Raw genomic sequence first — 20,619 nt, forward strand, 5'->3', positions numbered from 1 at the left:
GGCACAAACACCTAATATTAAACAACACATGTCACTGTACTGGATGTTGGTTTAAGACCTAGAAGCTCAAGTTGTTGTGTTGAAATGTAATGTAATATTCCATTGCCCTTGCAGCTTTATGACTACCTGCATTTTCACATAATCACTGAGCACACCTTGATGTGAATTAGTCTGACTCAGTGTTCAGCGTGGACTTTGACGTTCAGCCTTGCTGCTGTAATAAATCAGAGAAACTTCTCTGTTCTTTCCTCTTTTCTCCCCTCCTCTTGGTCAGTGGAAGGTGGGCACGTGAGAAAGTTTAGCAGCTGTTTGACCGTGGCTCCTCACCGCGTCACGCAGCGTCTCCTCTCTGATTGGCTCGCTCTTGTGCAACTGTGCAGTTGTATAAACTCTGCAGTTTGAAGGAGTTGGCAGAGTCTCTTGCAGGGAGCGCATCAGTCTCAGTGGGGGGAAAAGTCTGCCGAGAGAGGGGAGGACAAGGCGTCACTAGTTTTTGCAGACTTGTCTTGCAAAGTGATTTAGAGATGCAGAGCTGCGCCAAGTCCTGGGGGATCTTCTTGGCCAAGTCGGTGACTCCAAGCGCACCGTGCAGGCATCTGAGTGACAAGAGCCGCGTGGTTTGGAAACTTCAGTGCAGGGTCCGAAACAGCGGGGCATCCCTAACAACAGCAGCCCGGGGTCTGAGGACGTCTGCGGCTGTTTCCTCCAGGCAGATTGAGAGGATTTTTCCCAGACATGATGATTTTGCAGAGAGGCACATCGGTCCAGGTGAGAGGGAGAAGAGAGAAATGCTGGATGCTTTGGGACTTGAGGTAAGATCTTACTCATCCACATGAAATTGGGCGCAAAACACGCTCTCTTTTGTCATTTAACCACTGTGGAAACATGCTTTGAGCAGAATGAAGATATTTTCTGATTCTTTTGTTTTTATTATTCTCCTATAGACGATCGACCAGTTGATCGAAAACACAGTGCCAGCATCCATTCGCATTCAGAAGAGTATGAAAATGGATGATCCAGTCTGTGAGTTTATTTTCATTTTGATATATTTCTCCAAGTCAGTTTATAAAAACCTCTTTGTCGGACGTTTACATCTTAACGCTGAAAAGCTGCTTTATCAACCTCGATGTAATAGTGCAATTTCCACCGTAAAATGCAGAATTTAATCAAAACACAACATATTCCTCCCAGTCCGTCTCCATCTATTCTGCACTGTGGCTCGGGCGCTGAATGGAGACAAGTGAGAGGCTGAAATGTAGGTTGCACCTCTATTGTGTGCCGCGGAGCGCTCTCCCCTCTGTTAAGTCTTCCTTTGAACATATTAGGAGTTGTTTTTGCGAAACTCGGCGAGCAGCACCAATCTCCTGTTGGGAAGCCGATGCTCATAGGATGGCAACTGGAGTGTAAAGTTGAGCCCTGTGCTCCGGTTTGAAGTCCAGTTCAATCTGGTTACAGCGTTCACATTACATCACAGCCGAGGGGGTTCCTAATAAGGTGACTTCAGCCTGTTTTGCATGGGATTTGCTTGGATGTTTTTCCAGATGTTGTTTTTTTTATTGTCCTATGCAATATGTGTACATCACAGCAGTATTTACTCAATGTTCCAGTTGAATTAGTTAGTTTTTAGTCACATATAAAACACAAAATAAAAGCAGATACATTTGAGGGGATTCCCAGTAAACAAGACATAGAGAACACAGTGACTTAGCTTTGGTAGCACATATTCCAGATTAATTTCTATCATCTTTAAGCTCTGCTGGAATATGAATTGGACACAAATAACATGCTTTCAAATGCAAATAGATTTCTGCTTGGAGTGAGGCTTATGCTAATTTGAGAAGCATGGGCTCCTTTTCTACTGTCACTGTTTTGGTTGTGAAGCTAAACAAAATAAAGCAGCATGGTTCAAATCAACATCTTGTAAACATATTTCCTATTAGCAAGGCATTAAATTCTATTTCATATATGTAGGTCTACATCACATATTCAACAAAACAATCTAAAACTAATGTCCCTTAGAATAAAACATTACCATTACCTTTGATACCAGGTCACATAAAGATAAAACACTCAAATATGGAGACCAAAACCTGTAAAAACTGTGTGGTTGATTTTAATCACAGGTTTCTTGATGTTATTTAAATTAAATTAAGCAAAGTAATTATGTCACAACCAGCTATTAATCCCATTATAAGTTCAATTGCAAAATAGTATGTTATTGCTTGGAGCTAATCCTGTAAACACACAAAAAAAGACCCTGTCACACTTTCTTGAAGCCAAGCATGAGGATTGAAGTCTGACTTGGCTACAGATGTTAATTTTACTATTACATAAATTAAAGCAAGTCAGAAAATGTATGATTTTATTTTGTGTTTTTTTGCAGGTAGAAGATTAATCTATTTATAAATTGAACAAGTATAAATATATTATAAATTAGAACCATACATATTTTTTGTTGTTTGACTTATTGATACTTTGGCTCTTTGTGTGGTGATAAACGGTGAACCTTTTAGTCACATTTTATGTAGTGTAAGCTGTCCTTTGACTCCACGTGGTGATCAGGCATGATAAATAGATGCTGATACAGCACTTTTGCAGGACTCTACAATCACAGGTTGATTTAACAGTAGGAACTGTCTGTCGTCTTAAACACCAAGAAATCCAACGATCAGCAAAGAAGTCTGAAATCCTCAGGTGCTTTCCCATATCACCTCGTCCCTCTGATCCACCCTCGTGTCAATTCCTTCTGAATCTCTGACTCTCTGTCAGGTTTCATAATGCGAAAAGCCATGCTGAAAGAACAAACTGGAGGCTGTGCTGGTTTTCTGCTTGTTCAGCTTTGGAGGGCTTCAGTTTGCAAAGCCAGCGAGGGATTCTCTCCTCAACAATAGACCTCCTGGATGGTTCTGAATCAGGCTTTTTTTGCTGCCCAGTAGAACTCTGGGTCCATGGGAAAGTCCTCCCTGCTGAAACCAAGTCACACACACACAGGCGCTAAAGTACACACTTAAAATTCGTGTTGAACCTGCTGATAATCCCCTACTTTTAACTCTTGTTCTTTGTACCAAATTTTTCTGATTGACTTAATTTTGCTGAGTAAGTTACTTATTTGAAGTTCTTTAAGAGGAATAACCTTTTGAGATGTGTCCTTTCGTTTTTGAACGGGTCATAAATCCTGATCAAGAAGCCGTAAATATCCACTTGTGTACTGGCTGCAGTCTCTCTCACCAGCAGGGACTCTTTCATTTCCCAAAAACAGGAGTAGTCAGGACTCTTGGTTCAGACGGGCAGTATTGTCCATTCCTTGGAGTTGCTAGGCAGCCAGGAAGGCCAGAGGAATCTCAGAGACTCGTTGTGCATTGGCAGAGTTTCCTTACAGCACTGGGGAATGAGGCTAAATAACTGGCTTTAGTGGAGGAAACCATGGGTTTGATCATTCTGTTGACTTTGAGATTGACGGAAAAGTCTTATGAGTGCATTTTCTCCTCAACCTTTATTCATTTATAAAGGATTTCCCTTTTGTATTTAGCTTTACCTGGTGAAAGAAATCCTATGTTGTGACTCCTGAGAGGATTTTATAGTGTACTGTAACTGATGGCATGCCAAACTTATCTTTGTTATCTTATTACCTCTACAGCCGGCTCCTCACTTGAGAAACCAGACACTGGTCATCAGATCTTTTGGCAAATGTTGTTTGACATTGCTAATTTTCCTGTCACACAGAAATGCAAATTTTCAAGGTGTAGATGTTTAATTAAATAGTATAATTTTAATAAATTATTGTGCTGTAAATGCTATAGGATGGGCTGTTAATATGAGCTGAGGTAGTATTTAATATCAGATATTTCTACTTGCAGACTTTCAGCTTCAGGAATACTTTGTTAAAACATACAACCCTATCATAAAGTGAAAGACCAATTAATAACCAGACACACATTTGTTTTTCAGGTGAGAATGAGATTCTGGAGACCCTGCAGAAGATCGCAGCACAGAACAAAGTCTGGAGGTCCTACATTGGGATGGGATACTACAACTGCTCTGTACCTCCGCCCATCCAGCGCAATCTCTTGGAGAATTCAGGCTGGTGAGTTTCCACTCAGGTGACCCCCAAAGAAGACATGTGAAGAAATGTGACAGTGCAGTGAGCTTATTTTCTCTCTAATTCTGTCACAGATAACTAATCATGTATATTCACAAGGTTTGGCTTCTTATTTGCAGCTTAATTGCTGCATCACAGGGTGAAATGCCCTTTAATTAAAGGAGGTCTGGTGACTTGAGACTAGACTAATAGAAACCTTATGATGTGCTTCTCTTCTGCTTTCTGTTGAACAAGCATTTCCTCCCCCTCAAATCCAAATCAACCATTCTTACCCTGGTTTTCTGTAAAATCCCTGGGTGGTGGGAGCAGCACAATGCATTCCACTGCCCTGTTTCTATTCCTTGAATACCACCAGCTTTGTGCTATTGTTCATGCACACTGCTGATTCACTGTGTTGGTCTTGTCCCCAGGGTGACTCAGTACACTCCCTACCAGCCAGAGGTCTCTCAGGGTCGCCTGGAGTCGCTGCTCAACTACCAGACCATGATCTGTGACATCACTGGCTTGCCTGTGGCCAACGCATCCCTGCTGGACGAGGGAACAGCCGCCGCCGAGGCCATGCAGCTCTGCCACAGGTGTTTACAAAACTTACTTCACATAGTCAGTCTAAGATGTTGTGAAAAATCTTTGCTGATCAGATAAAGTTTAATTCATTCATCAGATGAGTTTTAAAGTCGCATGAAGTCGCATTCTGGCCATATAGAGAAACTCATTATGGTTCTTATCTGTTTTCTGTGTGAACTCCTCACAGACAAAACAAAAAAAGGATCTTCTACATTGACCCACGCTGCCATCCCCAGACCATTGCTGTGGTGCAGACCAGAGCCAAGTATGTCTTTCACTCACACAATTTATTGGCTGTTCTATCAAATAAAAGTTGTGTGTAGAGATACAAAGATGATAAACAGGAAACAAAACATATACATGTACTCTCCTGTAGTAAGTATAGTAGATATACAGAAACAATGTCTACATTCTAAGTCTTCACTGTCATGTTGCAGCTACATCGGGGTCAAAACTGTGCTGAAGATGCCTCACGAGATGGACTTCACTGGGAAGGATGTGAGTGGTGTGCTCTTCCAGTATCCAGACACTGATGGCAAGGTGGAAGACTTCACAGTCCTGGTGGACCGGGCACACAAAGGAGGGGTGAGACAGCGTCAACCATAGACTGTATAAAATATGGACGTAGTATTTGTGACGTCATCCATCTGTTTCTGAAGCACTGTTTTGAAGCCAATCGGCAGCGGCAGCCATATTACTTCTGTCGAGCCAGTGTGACGTAAAGAGGCAGGCTTTGAGCCTCCTAGCCAACAGCTGCAGAGTTCCTGCAGGCAGCTGTGCCTCTCATTGGAAGACTAGTAATCTCAATATCATCAAAATTGCCGCTTTAGAAAAAAATTCACCCCCCTCACAGTAAGAGGACTTTGAGAAATGAGCTATTCAGAATACACTCATCTTTTGTACCAGGCTGTAAACATGTTTGTTAATGCTGTAAATATCGTCTTTTTCCCATTCATGTGTATGTGACTTCTGGTACTTCTGGAGCCAGCCTCAAGCGGATCCTCGATGAACTGCAGCTTTTAACACTTCCATATTGACTCATATTTTTAGACCGGAGGTTGCCGCTTGGCGTCAACACAACATTTTGAGGATATTGTGAAATTTAGAGATTAGAAAAAAGCATGTGGTAGAATTTCAAAGATCTTGATTTGCAGAAATGATGCTATATAATGTTAAGAGATTACTAAACTAGGTGTTGTAATTAATTAATATCAGTAACAAGGGCTGAGGTGTTGTGTTATGCATGTTGTGATCTGTCTCTTTATGTGGGTAGAGGGGCTGTTCATTTCGGATAATTTGCAATTCTCAAGTGTTACGCCGATGACACGGTGGTATACGTACAATAAAGAATTGTAGCTGTGAAATTTTGTGTTATGTTGGGATGTACACAAACTACAATTAACAGTTTTTCTAAAAGCGGTGCTTCTGATGCAGAATTTTTTAATGAGCATACATTTTTATAACACCCGGGCTCTTTCCTTGTCCAGGCCCTGGCTTGCTGTGCCACTGATCTTTTGGCCCTCTGTGTGCTGCGTCCTCCGGGAGAGTTTGGCGTTGACATTGCACTGGGCAGCGCTCAGAGGTTTGGGGTTCCTCTCTGCTATGGTGGCCCCCACGCTGCTTTCTTTGCTGTTAAAGACAACCTGGTCCGTATGATGCCTGGAAGAATGGTTGGAGTCACCAGGTAAGACTCACGTGCAAGTTTTTTTTGTACATAAACCAGTAACGGGAGATCCAAGATCTTTATAAAGACTCAGTCTAAAGGTTTACACATTTCATTTCAGGGATGCTGCTGGTAAGGAGGTGTATCGGCTTGCTTTGCAGACCAGAGAGCAGCACATTCGCAGAGACAAAGCAACCAGCAACATCTGCACTGCACAGGTATGGTCATTTTGGCATTCAGAAAATCAAGGGAACAGTAAAGTCAAGTTGAACCCTTAAGTGGTGGAGAGTGTGTGCTTGTATTTTGTAGTTGCTGTCATTAATTGTACTGACCTGGAATTTTAAATTTTAGTAATAAGTTCCTTTTTTTTCTTTAAGTCATCCTATGATGTTTTTTTTTTGTTTGTTTTTTTACAAAATATTATCCTAATTATAAAGTATTTTTTGTCCCTATTTTTCCACCTCTGACTCCCAGGCTCTGCTAGCCAACATGGCTGCAATGTTTGCATTGTATCACGGTCCTCAGGGACTCAGACACATCGCTGAGAGGACTCACAATGCTGCTTTGATTCTTGCAGAAGGTAAATACTTTCTTATTTAACCATATATCAATCAAGATTTTACTGTAGCAGTATATAAGTCACTTCTTCCAAAATGTCCCACTAGTTAAAATTAGACATATGGCCTATAAAGGAATAAAAGAAAGTGCCCTTTCTTGCTCGTAATGGTGTAGTTTCCATGATTTAATTTGACGAACTGTGGATGCTTGATTCCACAAACTTACCTTAATCTTAACAGAGACTAACATGGAGAGTATACTCGGACAGTATTTGACTATCATATTTTCTCTCAGGTCTGAAGAGGGCAGGACACAGGCTGCACAGTGAGATGTTCTTTGACACTCTGAAGATCAACTGTAGCGTTGCAGCCAAAGACATCTTAGAGAGAGCCAAGCAGAGGGAGATCAATCTGAGAATCTACAGCGAGGGAGTGGTAAGATGTTATATTATGTTCTTAAGACGATCTACAACGCCACATGAACGTCTTAAAAATCTCTCATTCTCTTTTTAAACCTTGTTTGAACTCTTCCTCTGTTGACAGGTGGGTGTCTCTCTGGATGAGACAGTGACTGAGAGGGACTTGGATGATTTGCTCTGGGTCTTCGGCTGTGAATCTTCAGCTGTGAGTCGTTCATTATTCACTTAGTGTTGTCATTAAATCCGTTTTTAGCTTCATCCTTGTCATTTGCTTAATCAGATTGGATATGATGTATAGGAACAGCTGTTAGAGTAGTAAAAATGTCTCCTTTTTAATTTAAAATGCTGCATTTTCAGGAGCTGACCGCTGAGAAGATGGGCGAGCGAGTAAAGGGGATTATGGGAAGTCCTTTCAAGAGGACAAGCAAGTACCTCTCACACCAGGTCTTCAACAGGTTGGTATTTTCAATTAAACTTTAACACTAGAGCACACAATGCAGCACTGTACCAATCACCACAACCTGCACAGACATTAAACTGCTTTTATGATGTTTGGCATCAAATTCTAAATTCTGATCTTCCATATTGATTGAGCTTTTATTCTTTAATTACCAAGTTACATAACAGACAAGACCTGATCTTAAAAGGATGTATAACGCTACCTGTAATGAAGCTGTGCTGCTTTTCCTCCTGGTAAGATTGGATTAGTTTATGGAATCACAATCATGTTAAATGCTCAGTTTTTTTTTTCTATTCTGTTTTTAAAGTCATTCATCATTTAAATTGTCAAACAAGGCACATAAAAAACCCTGCCACTCCTCAAAAACACATCACTTGTGCCTGTCTTTATGCCAGTTGGCCATCAAGGATGTATTTTTCGACAAAAGCAAGATGACAGTGAATCTCGAGCATGTCAGCTTCAGCAGATCATCAATAAAGGCCTTCGTTGCAGCCCAGGCATGTCTGTTGGCTCCTCATTGTGGAGCATGTTATCTTTTATTAGTGTCATAAACACAGCCAGGTATCAGGGCTTCTAATGTCATAAGCCCTCAGTTTACTTTCTGACTAATGATTGCAACATCAATTAAAAAAGGCTTGGTCAGACATTCAGCTAATAATCTACAAAGGCAGGTTTTCGGTGTCAGCTTTGTGTGAATGTAACCAAATATGTTATATTAGCTCAGAGAGTAAAATGTGCTGCTTTAACCCAACATCTGTCTCTCTGTGTGTCTCCAGTTATCACTCAGAGACCAACATCGTGCGGTACATGAAGCGTCTGGAGAACAAGGACATCTCCCTGGTGCACAGCATGATCCCACTGGTGTGTAATATAGCTTGAAGTCTAACAAGATCTACTTAGATATGCAAACAACCAGAGTTCACATCACACCATACCTGAGAGTCTTGTTTTTCTTCTTCATCAGGGCTCCTGCACGATGAAGCTCAACAGCTCTTCAGAGCTTATGGTTGGTAACTCAATAAATCTAAAGACAATTTAGAGACTCCTCTTTCACGATCAAACCTACAAGCTTTACTCAAAGTGATTTCAGATAGTTGTGACAACCATTTTCTCTTGTCTTCTTCAGCCAATCACCTGGAAGGAATTGGCCAACATCCATCCCTTTGTGCCTCTGGATCAGGCTGACGGCTACCAGAAGCTGTTCAGACAGCTGGAGAGAGACCTCTGTGAGGTGACAGGCTATGACAATATCTCCTTTCAGCCAAACAGGTAAAAACAAACTGCTCAAAAACCTGTGTTTTCATGTCCATGACTTGCATCTTTATACTGCCGAGCATGGTCAGAGCATCTCTGAGACTTTCTTTGCTCATAGTTCAGGAAAAATAAGGATGCTTTATTTACAGATTTCCTTCCTAAGCAGATCTAAAGAAGCTGAAAGTCAATTGGCAGCTAATGAAAGACTTATTATTCGAAATACTTTGGTTTAGACAAATCGATTTCCACCTTTGTAAGTAATCATCTCCCCTTATAGTCATAATTAAACAACATTAAAGTATTTGTAAGTGGATTAGGTTTGAGGACAGTCAATAGTTTTAGCCTCATTACTGAGGATATGTAGCACGTGCTTCAAAAAGAGGTGAGCATACACTTTGTTGATTTATGATCCATCATTTGGTAGCAACAAAGAGCTCCATGCTTCATATATTATGTTGCAGCTGATAAGGCACCCACCCACCTCTGCTGTCTATCACCACTTATCAGCAGCAGAGACTATACTAATAGCACACTTTGCTACATTGACCAGGATTTATCACGCTGCTGGCTTTCCATCCCAGTGTAACCAGTCCGCTTTTGGTAATGTGTGCAGGCTGCTCTTTGAACTGTGCTGAGCTAGGGATGTGTGTAGTTGTGGAGTACATAACCTATGTGTTTTCCACTTGTGTTTCAGTGGTGCTCAGGGAGAATACGCCGGTCTGGCTGCCATAAAAGCGTACCTGAACTCAAGGGGAGAGAGCGGGAGAAGTGTAAGTGTGCTCTCAAGAGACTCAGCTTGCTTGGCCTGACCAAAGTCATACCACAGGAGTTTGTGTAAATGAGCTTTATGTGAAAGATATCAGAATATATATCAGAACTCTGGAGTTTTATTTCAGAATGTTACCTAATACACATTGATTTGATTGATTAAGCTTCAGTCTCCAGATTATCTGCACTACAGGACAAACAACACAAAGGAATGCTTGGTCACTGAACAGATAGGTGACTGCATGTCTTCAGAAAATCACTGCTCCCTCAGAGAAAATAGTCCCACACATAATCCACCCAGAAACCCCACAACTTGTTGAACAAACAAGAAATAATATGCTATTTACTGGCTTTTTAGGTGAAAGTAAAGAGATTATTTTATTGCCAATCAGAGCAAGGATTTTCAGTCTGTATGCTAGGCTAAGCTATCTATCACCAGACATTTGAAGCACACTCATTAGCGGCCTAAATCCAATCTTACTTTTGCCAAATAAGCTCATTCCTCCAAATAAGATCACTTTAATTTCCTTAATACTTGCATTTGTATTAAGAAGTCTTAGAGATTAAAGGAGCTAAAGCTTTTAAACCTGAAAGGCAACTCAATATAAGTCAAATGAAATGGAGCTTAGCTAGAGCACAAACCTGACTGAAACAGAAACTTTAGAGAACATGAAAGTGTTTCTTAAAGCAACAGATCAACGGTTTATTACTTCACACACATGTACTGTCTCTTATTAGGATTACAGGTACATGGATTATATCTAAGAATGATTTATCAGCAGTAATGTCTGACTGCATGCTGACAGAAGTTAATAAATAGCACAGGTACATACACCCTATCAGCCTCAGCTCTTGAAAGTCAGATTTATTGTTCCAAGGCTACAATAGGTCACTTTGACATCACAGAGTAACATATTTCAGGTATTCTTGTTAGAAATTCCTTCAGTATCCTGACTTACTTATTGCAGAGGCATCGGTTCACTGAGAGATAAGGCAGATCAAAGACCGGCTGACAGTCAGTATTTTTCCTGTAGGATAATTTGCCCTTTGTTTTTTTTAATGGCTCTCTCATAGACATCTTAGATAGTGGCCTGATCTCTAGAAACAGTCAAGGTCCAAACTAACAACCATTTGTGCAAACAGAGGGGCTGAAATCGCTGTGATCCCACTATAGGCTCGCTGCTTTCAAGATTCCATATTAGGAGGTTTTAAGACTTTGTCAAGCAGGTCACTCTGGTGACTTGCAGTTCTCTGTTTTCCCAGTCAGTCATTTGTCAATGTTTCCCAACCCACAGGACTAAGCGCCCAGTTTTCTTGTGTGACTAAGTTGCAAAATGTCAGAAGTGTCACCCTAATAAGGGATAAAATCAATTAGTGACCTACTGGCAGGGTACATATTAGTGCTGCAGGTGGGTGTCGGCCGGATCAAAAATCAACCACGGAGAGTTACATTAACCCCCAAACAGGCTGAACTCTTACAAACCTGCTTTATTATAAATATAAATATAAATATATATATTTACACTTTGTTACTCATTTTACATGAAAAATAAACTGTAAACCAAGTATCTACTCACAGTGCAGAAGTCTAGCTTACTTTTTAACTTTTTATTTGCTTTTTTCCAATATTGACAACAAATTATACACAAACAAACATGAATATAGTAAGGGGCTCCTTCTCAATATTTATATTGTCGTTTTATGAAGTCTTTTCTGCACAGCAGGTATCACCACCTGTCTTTTTATTCTGGTATTCAGTCCATTTATTCCAGCGTTGATCATGGGTCCATGCTTTAGTTAGCAGTTAATGTGTCAGTTTTTCCATGGAATATATTTTCCACTATGGTCAACCACTGTGCTGGACTTGGAGGATCACTTTTTAACCAGTTCCTTGTAACAACTTTTTTGCAGGCAAGAATCAAGATTTTAAAAAGGTAGATATCCTCTTCAGGGATCAAGTCATTAGGGATCATGCCCAGATACACAATCCGGGGGTCTCTGGGGATCTTGTTACACAGAATATCTTCCAAAGACTGAATAACACTATCCCAGAATGTTTCCAATTTTACACTTTTTAATCTATTTTGATTCAATGCTACTTTAGACAGAGATCCTAAATACAAATATTTCAATATTGAACTCGCTCAGGTTGTAAAAAGTCAGCTGTAATGATGTTTAATCCATGCAGTTTGAAAATTCTCTCCTGGAAGTTAGAGGATATAAAATTTAGAGAAAATGAATCAAAGTTGTTTTCTAAGCACTAAATAAAAAGGTTTGAAATACATGCATACAGTCTGTATTATCTTTTAGGCATGTTCTAGGCATTTTCCCCCCTCTCTCTGTGCTGCTGCATTGATTTTTTTTTCAACACCAGGTCTGCCTGATCCCTAAGTCAGCTCATGGCACAAATCCAGCCAGTGCTCAGATGGCCGGCATGAAGGTTCAGGTGGTGGAGGTGGACAAAGACGGCAACATCGACCTGGCACACCTCAAAGCCCTGGTGAGAGCTGGACTGTTTCCGCTCCACTGATTACAAACATTAGAGCACTTCTCATGTCACCATTACTGTCTTTCGTCTCCATTAGTGTGACTTTGGTTCCTTAATCACGCCTTGTCTTCTAGGTGGATAAACACAAGGCCAGTCTGGCAGCCATGATGATCACATACCCTTCCACTTTTGGTGTGTTTGAGGAGCGCATTGGAGACATTTGTGCTCTGATCCATGAGAACGGTGGCCAGGTGTATCTGGATGGTGCTAACATGAATGCACAGGTGAGAAAAGCAGAAGCAGCAGTGAGATTCATGAGTCTGAACACTGCTCTTGTAAAGAGTCACCTGTGGAAACTGAAGTCTAATAGTGTAAAGGTTTATAGATGTGTTATCATGCTGTAAATAGATAAGCTTTGTTCCTGGTAATATGCAGATGATGACTTTAACACCAACACTACTTCAACCAATCACTGACGGGCTTACAGACCCTGCCCCCTCTTTAACTTTTAGGATGCCAAATTTCTCCTCTTTTGAGAAGATGGGAGAACAGGGTCATGAACACTGTCATAAACTGAGACATGGCTCAAACATGGCTGAAGGGATCCACATTTTTGTTGTACCTAATTCTCATTTAGACCCTCCCATTATGTAAAAGTAGGGCACACGATTAAAAGTTCACATTAACTTTAAGTTTCTCATAGAATCTGTCTGTGATGTCAACTGTTAGTTCTTCTCTGCTCCAAAGTAGTGATCTTTATGGTGTGAAATTACTTGACACATGTTGGCTACAGAAGAGTTTTCACCATCCCTTTATCTCCTGTTTTCTTCACTGATGTGGTGTAACATAAAAAATAGTGACCATGATGAATCTCCCGCCCTCTATAGTCAACAGAAGGTAATTCTTCCTGTTTTCCAGGTGGGTCTGTGTCGTCCTGGAGATTATGGCTCTGATGTTTCTCATCTCAACCTGCACAAAACCTTCTGCATCCCTCATGGAGGAGGAGGACCCGGCATGGGGCCGATAGGAGTGTAAGTCTAGAGCCCACACATGCATGTTCAGTCTGTAAAAACACGCTTTCATTCTTCATATTTCAGCTTTGTGACTTGACTGTCATTACTTATTCATATTTCCTTTAACAGTAAAGCTCACCTCTCTCCTTTCCTGCCGAGCCATCCGGTGGTTCCCATGTCGGTCAACACCGGCAGCTCGCTGGGAACCATCAGTGCTGCTCCCTGGGGCTCCAGCGCCATCCTGCCGATCTCTTGGGCGTACATCAAGGTCAGCACTGATCATTGATGTTCATGTTTTATAACCTCATGCCGGCAACATTAATTAAGATGCCAAAAAACGTCTTCAAACATACCTGAGAGCAAAGGACAAGGTAGTTTTAGGCAGATTGATACTGAAGGACAAGTAGATGAGGGGAGATGGGGGATTATATTGTCGGTCAATGAATAAACTGAAAGAGAGTTACTGCAGCACACACATTTTATGTCTGTGTTCAGTTGAATCAGCTGAGAAGGATTCATTTGACAGCCTTATTCATCAGAAACACCTCTGACAGGTTGAACAATTAAAGTCTCCTCAGTAAGACAGAGGTGTTGAAATATGTTCTTGTGCATATACACATTGGGCCTCACTCACTAATGAATGCGTAGAAATGTTCTTACTCTGCGCATAAAATAAGTGCTTACGCAAAATCACCGTCGGATTCATGACACGTGCGTACCAGCCAATTTTGTTCTCACCACCGTGCGTATATTAGTGAATCAGAATCATTCTAAATTGACAAGCGCGTGCCCGCAACCTGCAATCAGCATACTACCACGCCCTTATTCATCTATATAAGGACATCTGTTCGGTGCATCAAGACGCTGAATTCCACCTCGGCAGAGAGAGAGGTGGTTGTTTCGGAGGTTGAGGCAAGAAAATCAACACTTTTCCGAAGCGTATCAGAGCAGGAGTCACCATGACAGAAAAATGAAGCCTGGGTTTCTTACTGAGGCTGTTAATGCTGTGTCTCCTGAGGTTCGCACCGTGGCTCAGGATAAGAAAAAAAGGTTTGATATTAAAGTGGACGCAAGAAAAAAGACTAGCAGAACAGAAAAGAAGGAAGGAAACCGGAGGAGGACAAGGACCACCTGATCTGACAGCTCATGATTAAAAAATGCCTGCGATTATTGGAGACACCTCCATATCAAGAATATGTTCCCGAAACGAGGGATAAAGTGATGATATTCAACCGTCATCTAATGGTCATTTATTTAATTTAATGAACACGGCACGCCAGAATTATCTTGAACACTTTCTCGAAACAAATGGGGGGTCGTGAGATGTCTTCCAGAATGTTTATTATTAAAGTTGTCTAAAATAGTACATTTCACCAATTATAATAAAAAATATATTTTTCCTTTACTGAAAGTAGTTTAAATATGTCATGCATTTAGTTAAAAGAGTATGTGTTTACATTTTGTGAGAAAGTTGGTCATCATTTGTGCGTACGCATTGTCTGAGGAAGTTCTAAATTTTTTTGTAGTGTAAGAACAAATTCAAGTAAGAATATATTGATGAATCCCAGATTTGTGCTTCAAACGTGCGTACGCACAGTTTAAGCACGTATTCGTGCGTACGCACTGTTAGTGAATGAGGCCCATTATTTGGCATCCAACTTTCTGTTCTTTATCACATAAGTGATGTTTAAGTCACCTGGCTGTCATGTGAGTTTCATATCAGTCCCATAGAGAACAGAGAGAACTTGTTTTAAACTATCTGTGAGTGAACCTCAGGACAGCATAGGTTAATCAGTGCTGTCAGGATATTTGATCTTCTGTTTATCAGGCAGAAATGTTCCTAAGCATGACTGTGTGAACAGTTTGGACTTGTTTTACAGACTAGTGAAGCAGCTGGGCTTCCCTTTTATTGCTACCAGAAGTTTTCAGCACTGGAAATGTATTTGCCATTTTTGGACTACATAGGGTGATAGCAGTGGGTTTATATATCTGAAACTAGGAGATAAAGATGATACACAACTCTGAAAGAACATTTTGTTCAGAGAAAGTCCTCACTGTCTTTCATTTCTTTTCATCCAATCATTATTTAAAAACTCTGCATTGACATTTGAGCAAAAGTAAAGCTTGGTTACTGAATGTTTTATCAGTCAGTAGTTCATAATTAAGTTAAATGTAATGATATCATAATAATAATAATAATCCAAAGTGCTTTGACTAACAAAGCATGGCAGAATTCAGGAGGATGACAATAGAAAGCTTGAACAGACGGAGAGAAGTGTAGAACATTTTAACACAAAAACCAAAATACAAGTCAAAAGGTTGAAAATAATAAATGCATATAAAACAGAATAAAGGGATGAAAAAGTAAACCAATACATTGTTGTAATAAAGGTAAAAAAAAATTAAAAAGCATTAAAGGACAATAAAACGTTTAGAGAAGAAGACATCACATCAGAGAAAATAGAAACAGATTGTGAGAATTAAAATGATGAATAAAAAAAGGGAAAAAGAAAACAAATTAAATTAAATTTGAAAATATATGTTATTATATGGACTACATAATTTGTATATTAATATTCTGGTTTGGTAAAATTTAATTAATATGCAAATTTGCCATTTTTTTTAAATTTCCTTTTTATTTGAGCTCTTTTTTGTCAGTCTCTTGCAGAAATCACAATAAACTGTGTCCTATTAAATCTCACACAGCCACCCAGCCCACCAGGCCTGCACAATAAAAATGTAGTCAGTCAATTTTCAAGGCTTGTGAACAAATGAAAGCACACAAACAAACAAAGACACAAACAAAGAGACAAACAAGTCAGAAGTGTAATCGCATAATAGTGTTACATTCCATTTTCTCTGAAAAGGTCAAAGGAGCTGCTAGATTACACAAAATCTCAGAGCGGAGCCTTGGAGAGAATATCTTATCTTCTCTAGATTGAGATGTTGCGTAATCTCTTGGATGCAGTGAGAGTGCAGAGAAGAAGGAGGGAGAGGGTCACACTACCTGAACAGTGCAAGCAAACAAAGTGCAAAAAAGAGAAGCAACTTACTTTTTAATATTACTTAGATGCAACAAAAACGAGAGCGATGAGAGAGTTCTTTAGGCTCCTCCAAAAAGGGTCAGTCACTCCATGCACACTCTTCATTTTATCAGTGAGTGTTATAAAAGAAGATATCTTGTTCTGTGTTTTAGATGATGGGATCTAAAGGACTGGTTCACGCTACAGAGGTGGCAATCCTCAATGCAAACTACATGGCCAAGCGGCTGGAGAGTCATTACAAAGTGCTCTTCAGAGGCAGGAAAGGTACAGCTGTACAATCATCTCTGGGATGTCTGGGATAATTTTTTTTGAAGACTTTCTGTTTTTAAGATTTTAAATGTTGTACTTGATGTTTTTATAATAGGTTTTGTTGCCCACGAGTTCATCCTGGATGTGAGGCCATTCAAGAAGACTGCAAACATTGAGGCTGTTGATGTGGCCAAGAGGCTGCAGGACTATGGTCAGCTGAGTTGTTTATTCCTCCTTGTTTTGTAACTCAAATTGTGCTGCTTAAGCTACATTCCTGTAAAAGTTGATTTGTTGATTGGATCTGTGTTTTCATTGTGCCGGTGTCCAGGTTTCCATGCTCCCACCATGTCATGGCCGGTGGCTGGAACCCTCATGATCGAACCAACAGAGTCCGAGGACAAAGCAGAGATGGACCGGTACTGTGACGCCCTGCTGAGTATCCGACAGGAGATCGCTGACATCGAGGAAGGAAGGATGGACTCCCGAATCAACCCGCTTAAGGTACGCCACAGGTTTGATTCGTTTATATATCAGCTGCTGGAATGTATTCTCTCACTTCGTACAAAGTCTTTATGTGTGTGTGTTTGTTGACAGATGGCTCCTCACTCTCTGGCCTGCATCTCCTCCTCCACCTGGGACAGACCCTACCCCAGGGAGTATGCTGCTTTCCCCCTGGTGAGTGTCCTCTTCTGTCCGTCTTTATCTACCATCCCATGCTACAACTACTTTTTTTTTGCAGTGTCAAAGAGTGGTACGGAGTATGAATTAATGGCCTGTGTTGCGCTCTAGTGGCGAGAAGTAAGAACTGCAGCAGCAAAAATGGAAGCAGAGTTCTGTGTTTTTTTTTCTGGTTGTTTCTAGTTGATATATAAAATTAGATTTAGAAACAGGACATAAAGGCAACAAAATTACATCTACTGTCTTGGAACTAAAATAGAGTGACATAAACAAACAAATATAAATGGAAAAAACACAATGCGTCAACACACCATGGAAACCATCTCCAATGTTTGGTTTTCTGATGCAAGGATTACTGTATTTATTTTGTGTACAACGGCCTCTGTAGAGAATAAAATAAATTCTTTGTGATTTTGATTTTTTTTTTTTTACATTTTAATTATCTTTCAGGTTAAGATTTCTAGCCTGTCTGTTCTCTCTTACTTCTCCTTTCAACGTGAGGAGGAGGAGCATTATCTATGAAGTACATTTTTAACCCTCCTGTTATGTTGTGGGTCAAATTGACCCTTTTAAAAGTCTATTTTAGGCAATATATGCCTTCCAAACCAGCTAAATGCAGCATAAAAACCTGGCCAGCATGTGACAGAAGAGGTGTCATGTTAATTTATCAATATCACTTTATACAAAAAAAAAATCGTATTTATATTCAGGGCTTTCCAATGTACATTAAAAGAAGTTTTAAAATAAATTTTGATGAAAAACGAGTGAGTTCTCCTCATTGAACCATGATCTGTGAGAATTAAAGAACACCAATGGGCTAAATCTTGATTAAACTGTTAGTAGTGGAGTTGAAAATTAGATTTAAAAAAATGTGTATTGGGATTTTTTGGGGTTCTGACACTTTTGGATGTTTCTGCAGCCAGCCTTAAGCGGATTCTCAATGAATTGCAGTTTATAACACTTCCACATGGGCTTATAGTTTGAGACCAGATGTTGCCGCTTGGTTTCGACCTGCAGATGGCAGTCTCTACACACATTTTCAACACAATTTGAGGAAATTCAATACTTTATGCTCAACTGCTGGGATCAAGACCCACATTGATTAACAGCACTACTAAATCACCATATAAATATTTCTCAGCTAAAAAAAAAAAGTGGTTTGGGGTTTAGTTACACTTTAAGACCGTGTTAAAAATAAGTACAAGGGAAAGAGATGTAAGAAAGAGGCCTATTAAGCTCATCCACACTAGATTACCAGGCTGTACACTGGTAAGCTGTATGCTCTACCCCAACCCTACTCCTGTAATTTCTATGAGGAAAGAGAGGAGGAGAATACATACATATAGATACAGAGAAAGTGTCTCTAAAGAGATGTAAGAAAGAGGACATGGAAGGCAGAGCCAGGGTGAGCAGCCTTCTCGGGCTAGAATGCGCTCCTGCCAGGTTAGGCTGTACGCTCTACCTCTTCTCACCTTTACATTTTAATGAAGTAAGAGAGAGAGAGAGAGATGACAAGTTTCCTTTACCTTTGATTTGGCGCTGAACTGAGATTAGTTCTCCTCATCTGAATCCACTGTCAGTGCTAAACTTCTTCTGATATCTCCAACATCTCTCACAGACCTTGTCCACACATGCCCAGTCCTCCCAGTAATGCTGTGATAGTATAACAACCTGCCTGAAATGACACTTTTTTTCCCCTCCTTTTTGTTTTACAGCCCTTCATCAGGCCTGAGACAAAATTCTGGCCAAGTATCTCCAGAATTGATGACATTTACGGCGACCAGCACCTGGTGTGCACCTGCCCTCCCATGGAGGCCTACGAGTCTCCGTACGAGGAGAAGAGAGCCTCCTCGTAGACGCTCCCCGTGCTCCAGTCTCAATGTCTATCTGAAGACCTCCACAACCTCTCAGACTTAACATCCATCAGCTCAGTGTGGGAGCTCAAAACTCTACAAGGGGAAATAAAGTTAGCTGGGGGAAATAGTTTGACGTCCTTATTTACAGTTTGGTAAAACAGAGTGACTTTTTCATAAATACTCTAAAAACAAAACTCTTGTGGACCAAAACATGTCAGTCTTTATCTATATTTAATCCGATTTGTTTGATAATTTAAAACCTTTCCCAGGTCATCCCTGTTTTTAAAATGACTCCCCTGTGTGCTGAATGACTCCCCTACGTCAAGCCTGCAGCCACACAACAAGTCTGCAGGAACTCTTGACACAAGTGGGTGACTAAGTCTGCGAGGTGGACATTGGGACCAGGCTTTACAGGGTTTTTCCTCCTTACCGAACTCTTCCAGTGGACCAAAAGGTGCAACTTTTGCTTCTACAGATTGCAAAAAAAAAAGCACGCTACGTGTAGGACACTGAGGCTGCTCCGTTAACACAGCTATGAAATACTGTGCTTAAAGCAGGGTACAGATAATTTTTTAGACTCATATAAAAAGCTATCCGTGCCTCAGTTTGTGTTGTGTAAAATAGCTGCCCTGACTTTCCCTTTTTTCAAAAACCTGACAAGACATAGGAGGTACTTTACTGTAGGCCTTTTTTAATATGAGTCTGTTTTATGAAAATGTTTTAATGTTATTGTGACATTTGTTCAACAAGTAGCTGAGAATAGTCTTACTGTTAATTTTACATTAATTCTTTTCTAATCCTGTTTTGTCTTTACAAATGTGACTGTATTAAAGGTTTTTTGTTGTTGAATGTTGTTTCATTTTTCTAACATTTGCAATACTGCCATCTAGTGGTGACTCTTCAACTCACATCATTTCTACTTCACATTGACCATCGTCTTCATCAAGCTAAAAGCACTTCAACAATTTTATATACATTTTCCTCACTATTACATATTTTCTCTCATGTGACATACAATAAATCAACAGCTTTTTCCATGAGAAATTTTACAATTTTGGATTTTATGCGTCATTCTTTCAAGCACAAACAGACTGTTCCCTCACTAATGCATGTCTGTCTAGTAATGATGACAATTTTGACTTTTAAGTGATATTTTGGGGGGATGTTTGCCTTTGTTTATGGGAAAGGGGGGTAAGGTTTAGGGGTAAGAATTGCAGCAAAGAGTCAAACAAGCGGCCAGTGCGAAGAAATCTGTTGTCATGCAGGGCATGTGGTTGAATCATAAAGCTAACCTGCCCCACACATTTTTGAACGAAACAAACAGATCTTTGGCATCATCTTACAATTTGATAAAATGTAATTGATATTCACTTTTATATTTATTTAACAGTTTCTATCAACTACAAGAATAAGAATAAAACAAAACTAAGCCTGCAAGCAACATTGAGCGGGCACTTGCACAGTTGCACATGTCAAGGTGCAACAGCAATCTAACCCTAACCCTAGC

General features: G+C 40.2%; 1 protein-coding gene across 1 annotated transcript; it reads left to right on the forward strand.

Moving 5' to 3' along the window:
- The first annotated feature begins 253 nt into the window (after nucleotides 1-253).
- gldc (glycine dehydrogenase (decarboxylating)) lies at nucleotides 254-19,961 on the forward strand. Its single transcript, XM_034691604.1, has 25 exons — nucleotides 254-812; nucleotides 945-1,023; nucleotides 3,949-4,084; nucleotides 4,510-4,674; nucleotides 4,851-4,928; nucleotides 5,101-5,248; nucleotides 6,151-6,347; nucleotides 6,448-6,544; nucleotides 6,801-6,906; nucleotides 7,179-7,318; nucleotides 7,427-7,507; nucleotides 7,660-7,757; nucleotides 8,539-8,623; nucleotides 8,727-8,768; nucleotides 8,889-9,031; nucleotides 9,711-9,786; nucleotides 12,159-12,284; nucleotides 12,407-12,556; nucleotides 13,191-13,303; nucleotides 13,415-13,553; nucleotides 16,482-16,593; nucleotides 16,694-16,789; nucleotides 16,907-17,079; nucleotides 17,173-17,253; nucleotides 18,972-19,961. The coding sequence occupies exons 1-25, from the start codon at nucleotides 525-527 to the stop codon at nucleotides 19,110-19,112; spliced, it is 3,090 nt and encodes a 1,029-aa protein (XP_034547495.1). The 5' UTR covers nucleotides 254-524; the 3' UTR covers nucleotides 19,113-19,961.
- Nucleotides 19,962-20,619: the final 658 nt, after the last annotated feature.

This window comes from Notolabrus celidotus, chromosome 9 (assembly GCF_009762535.1).
Source record: "Notolabrus celidotus isolate fNotCel1 chromosome 9, fNotCel1.pri, whole genome shotgun sequence".
Taxonomy (NCBI): domain Eukaryota; kingdom Metazoa; phylum Chordata; class Actinopteri; order Labriformes; family Labridae; genus Notolabrus; species Notolabrus celidotus.

What these genes read in the sequence shown, in the direction of transcription:
- gldc (XM_034691604.1), top strand. Translation starts at nt 525, where the DNA reads ATGCAGAGCTGCGCCAAGTCCTGGGGGATCTTCTTGGCCAAGTCGGTG. An exon ending in GGGGAGAGAGCGGGAGAAGT is followed by an intron (nt 9,787 to 12,158) that starts GTAAGTGTGCTC and finishes TTTCAACACCAG; the next exon opens with GTCTGCCTGATCCCTAAGTC. An exon ending in CCCGAATCAACCCGCTTAAG is followed by an intron (nt 17,080 to 17,172) that starts GTACGCCACAGG and finishes GTTTGTTGACAG; the next exon opens with ATGGCTCCTCACTCTCTGGC.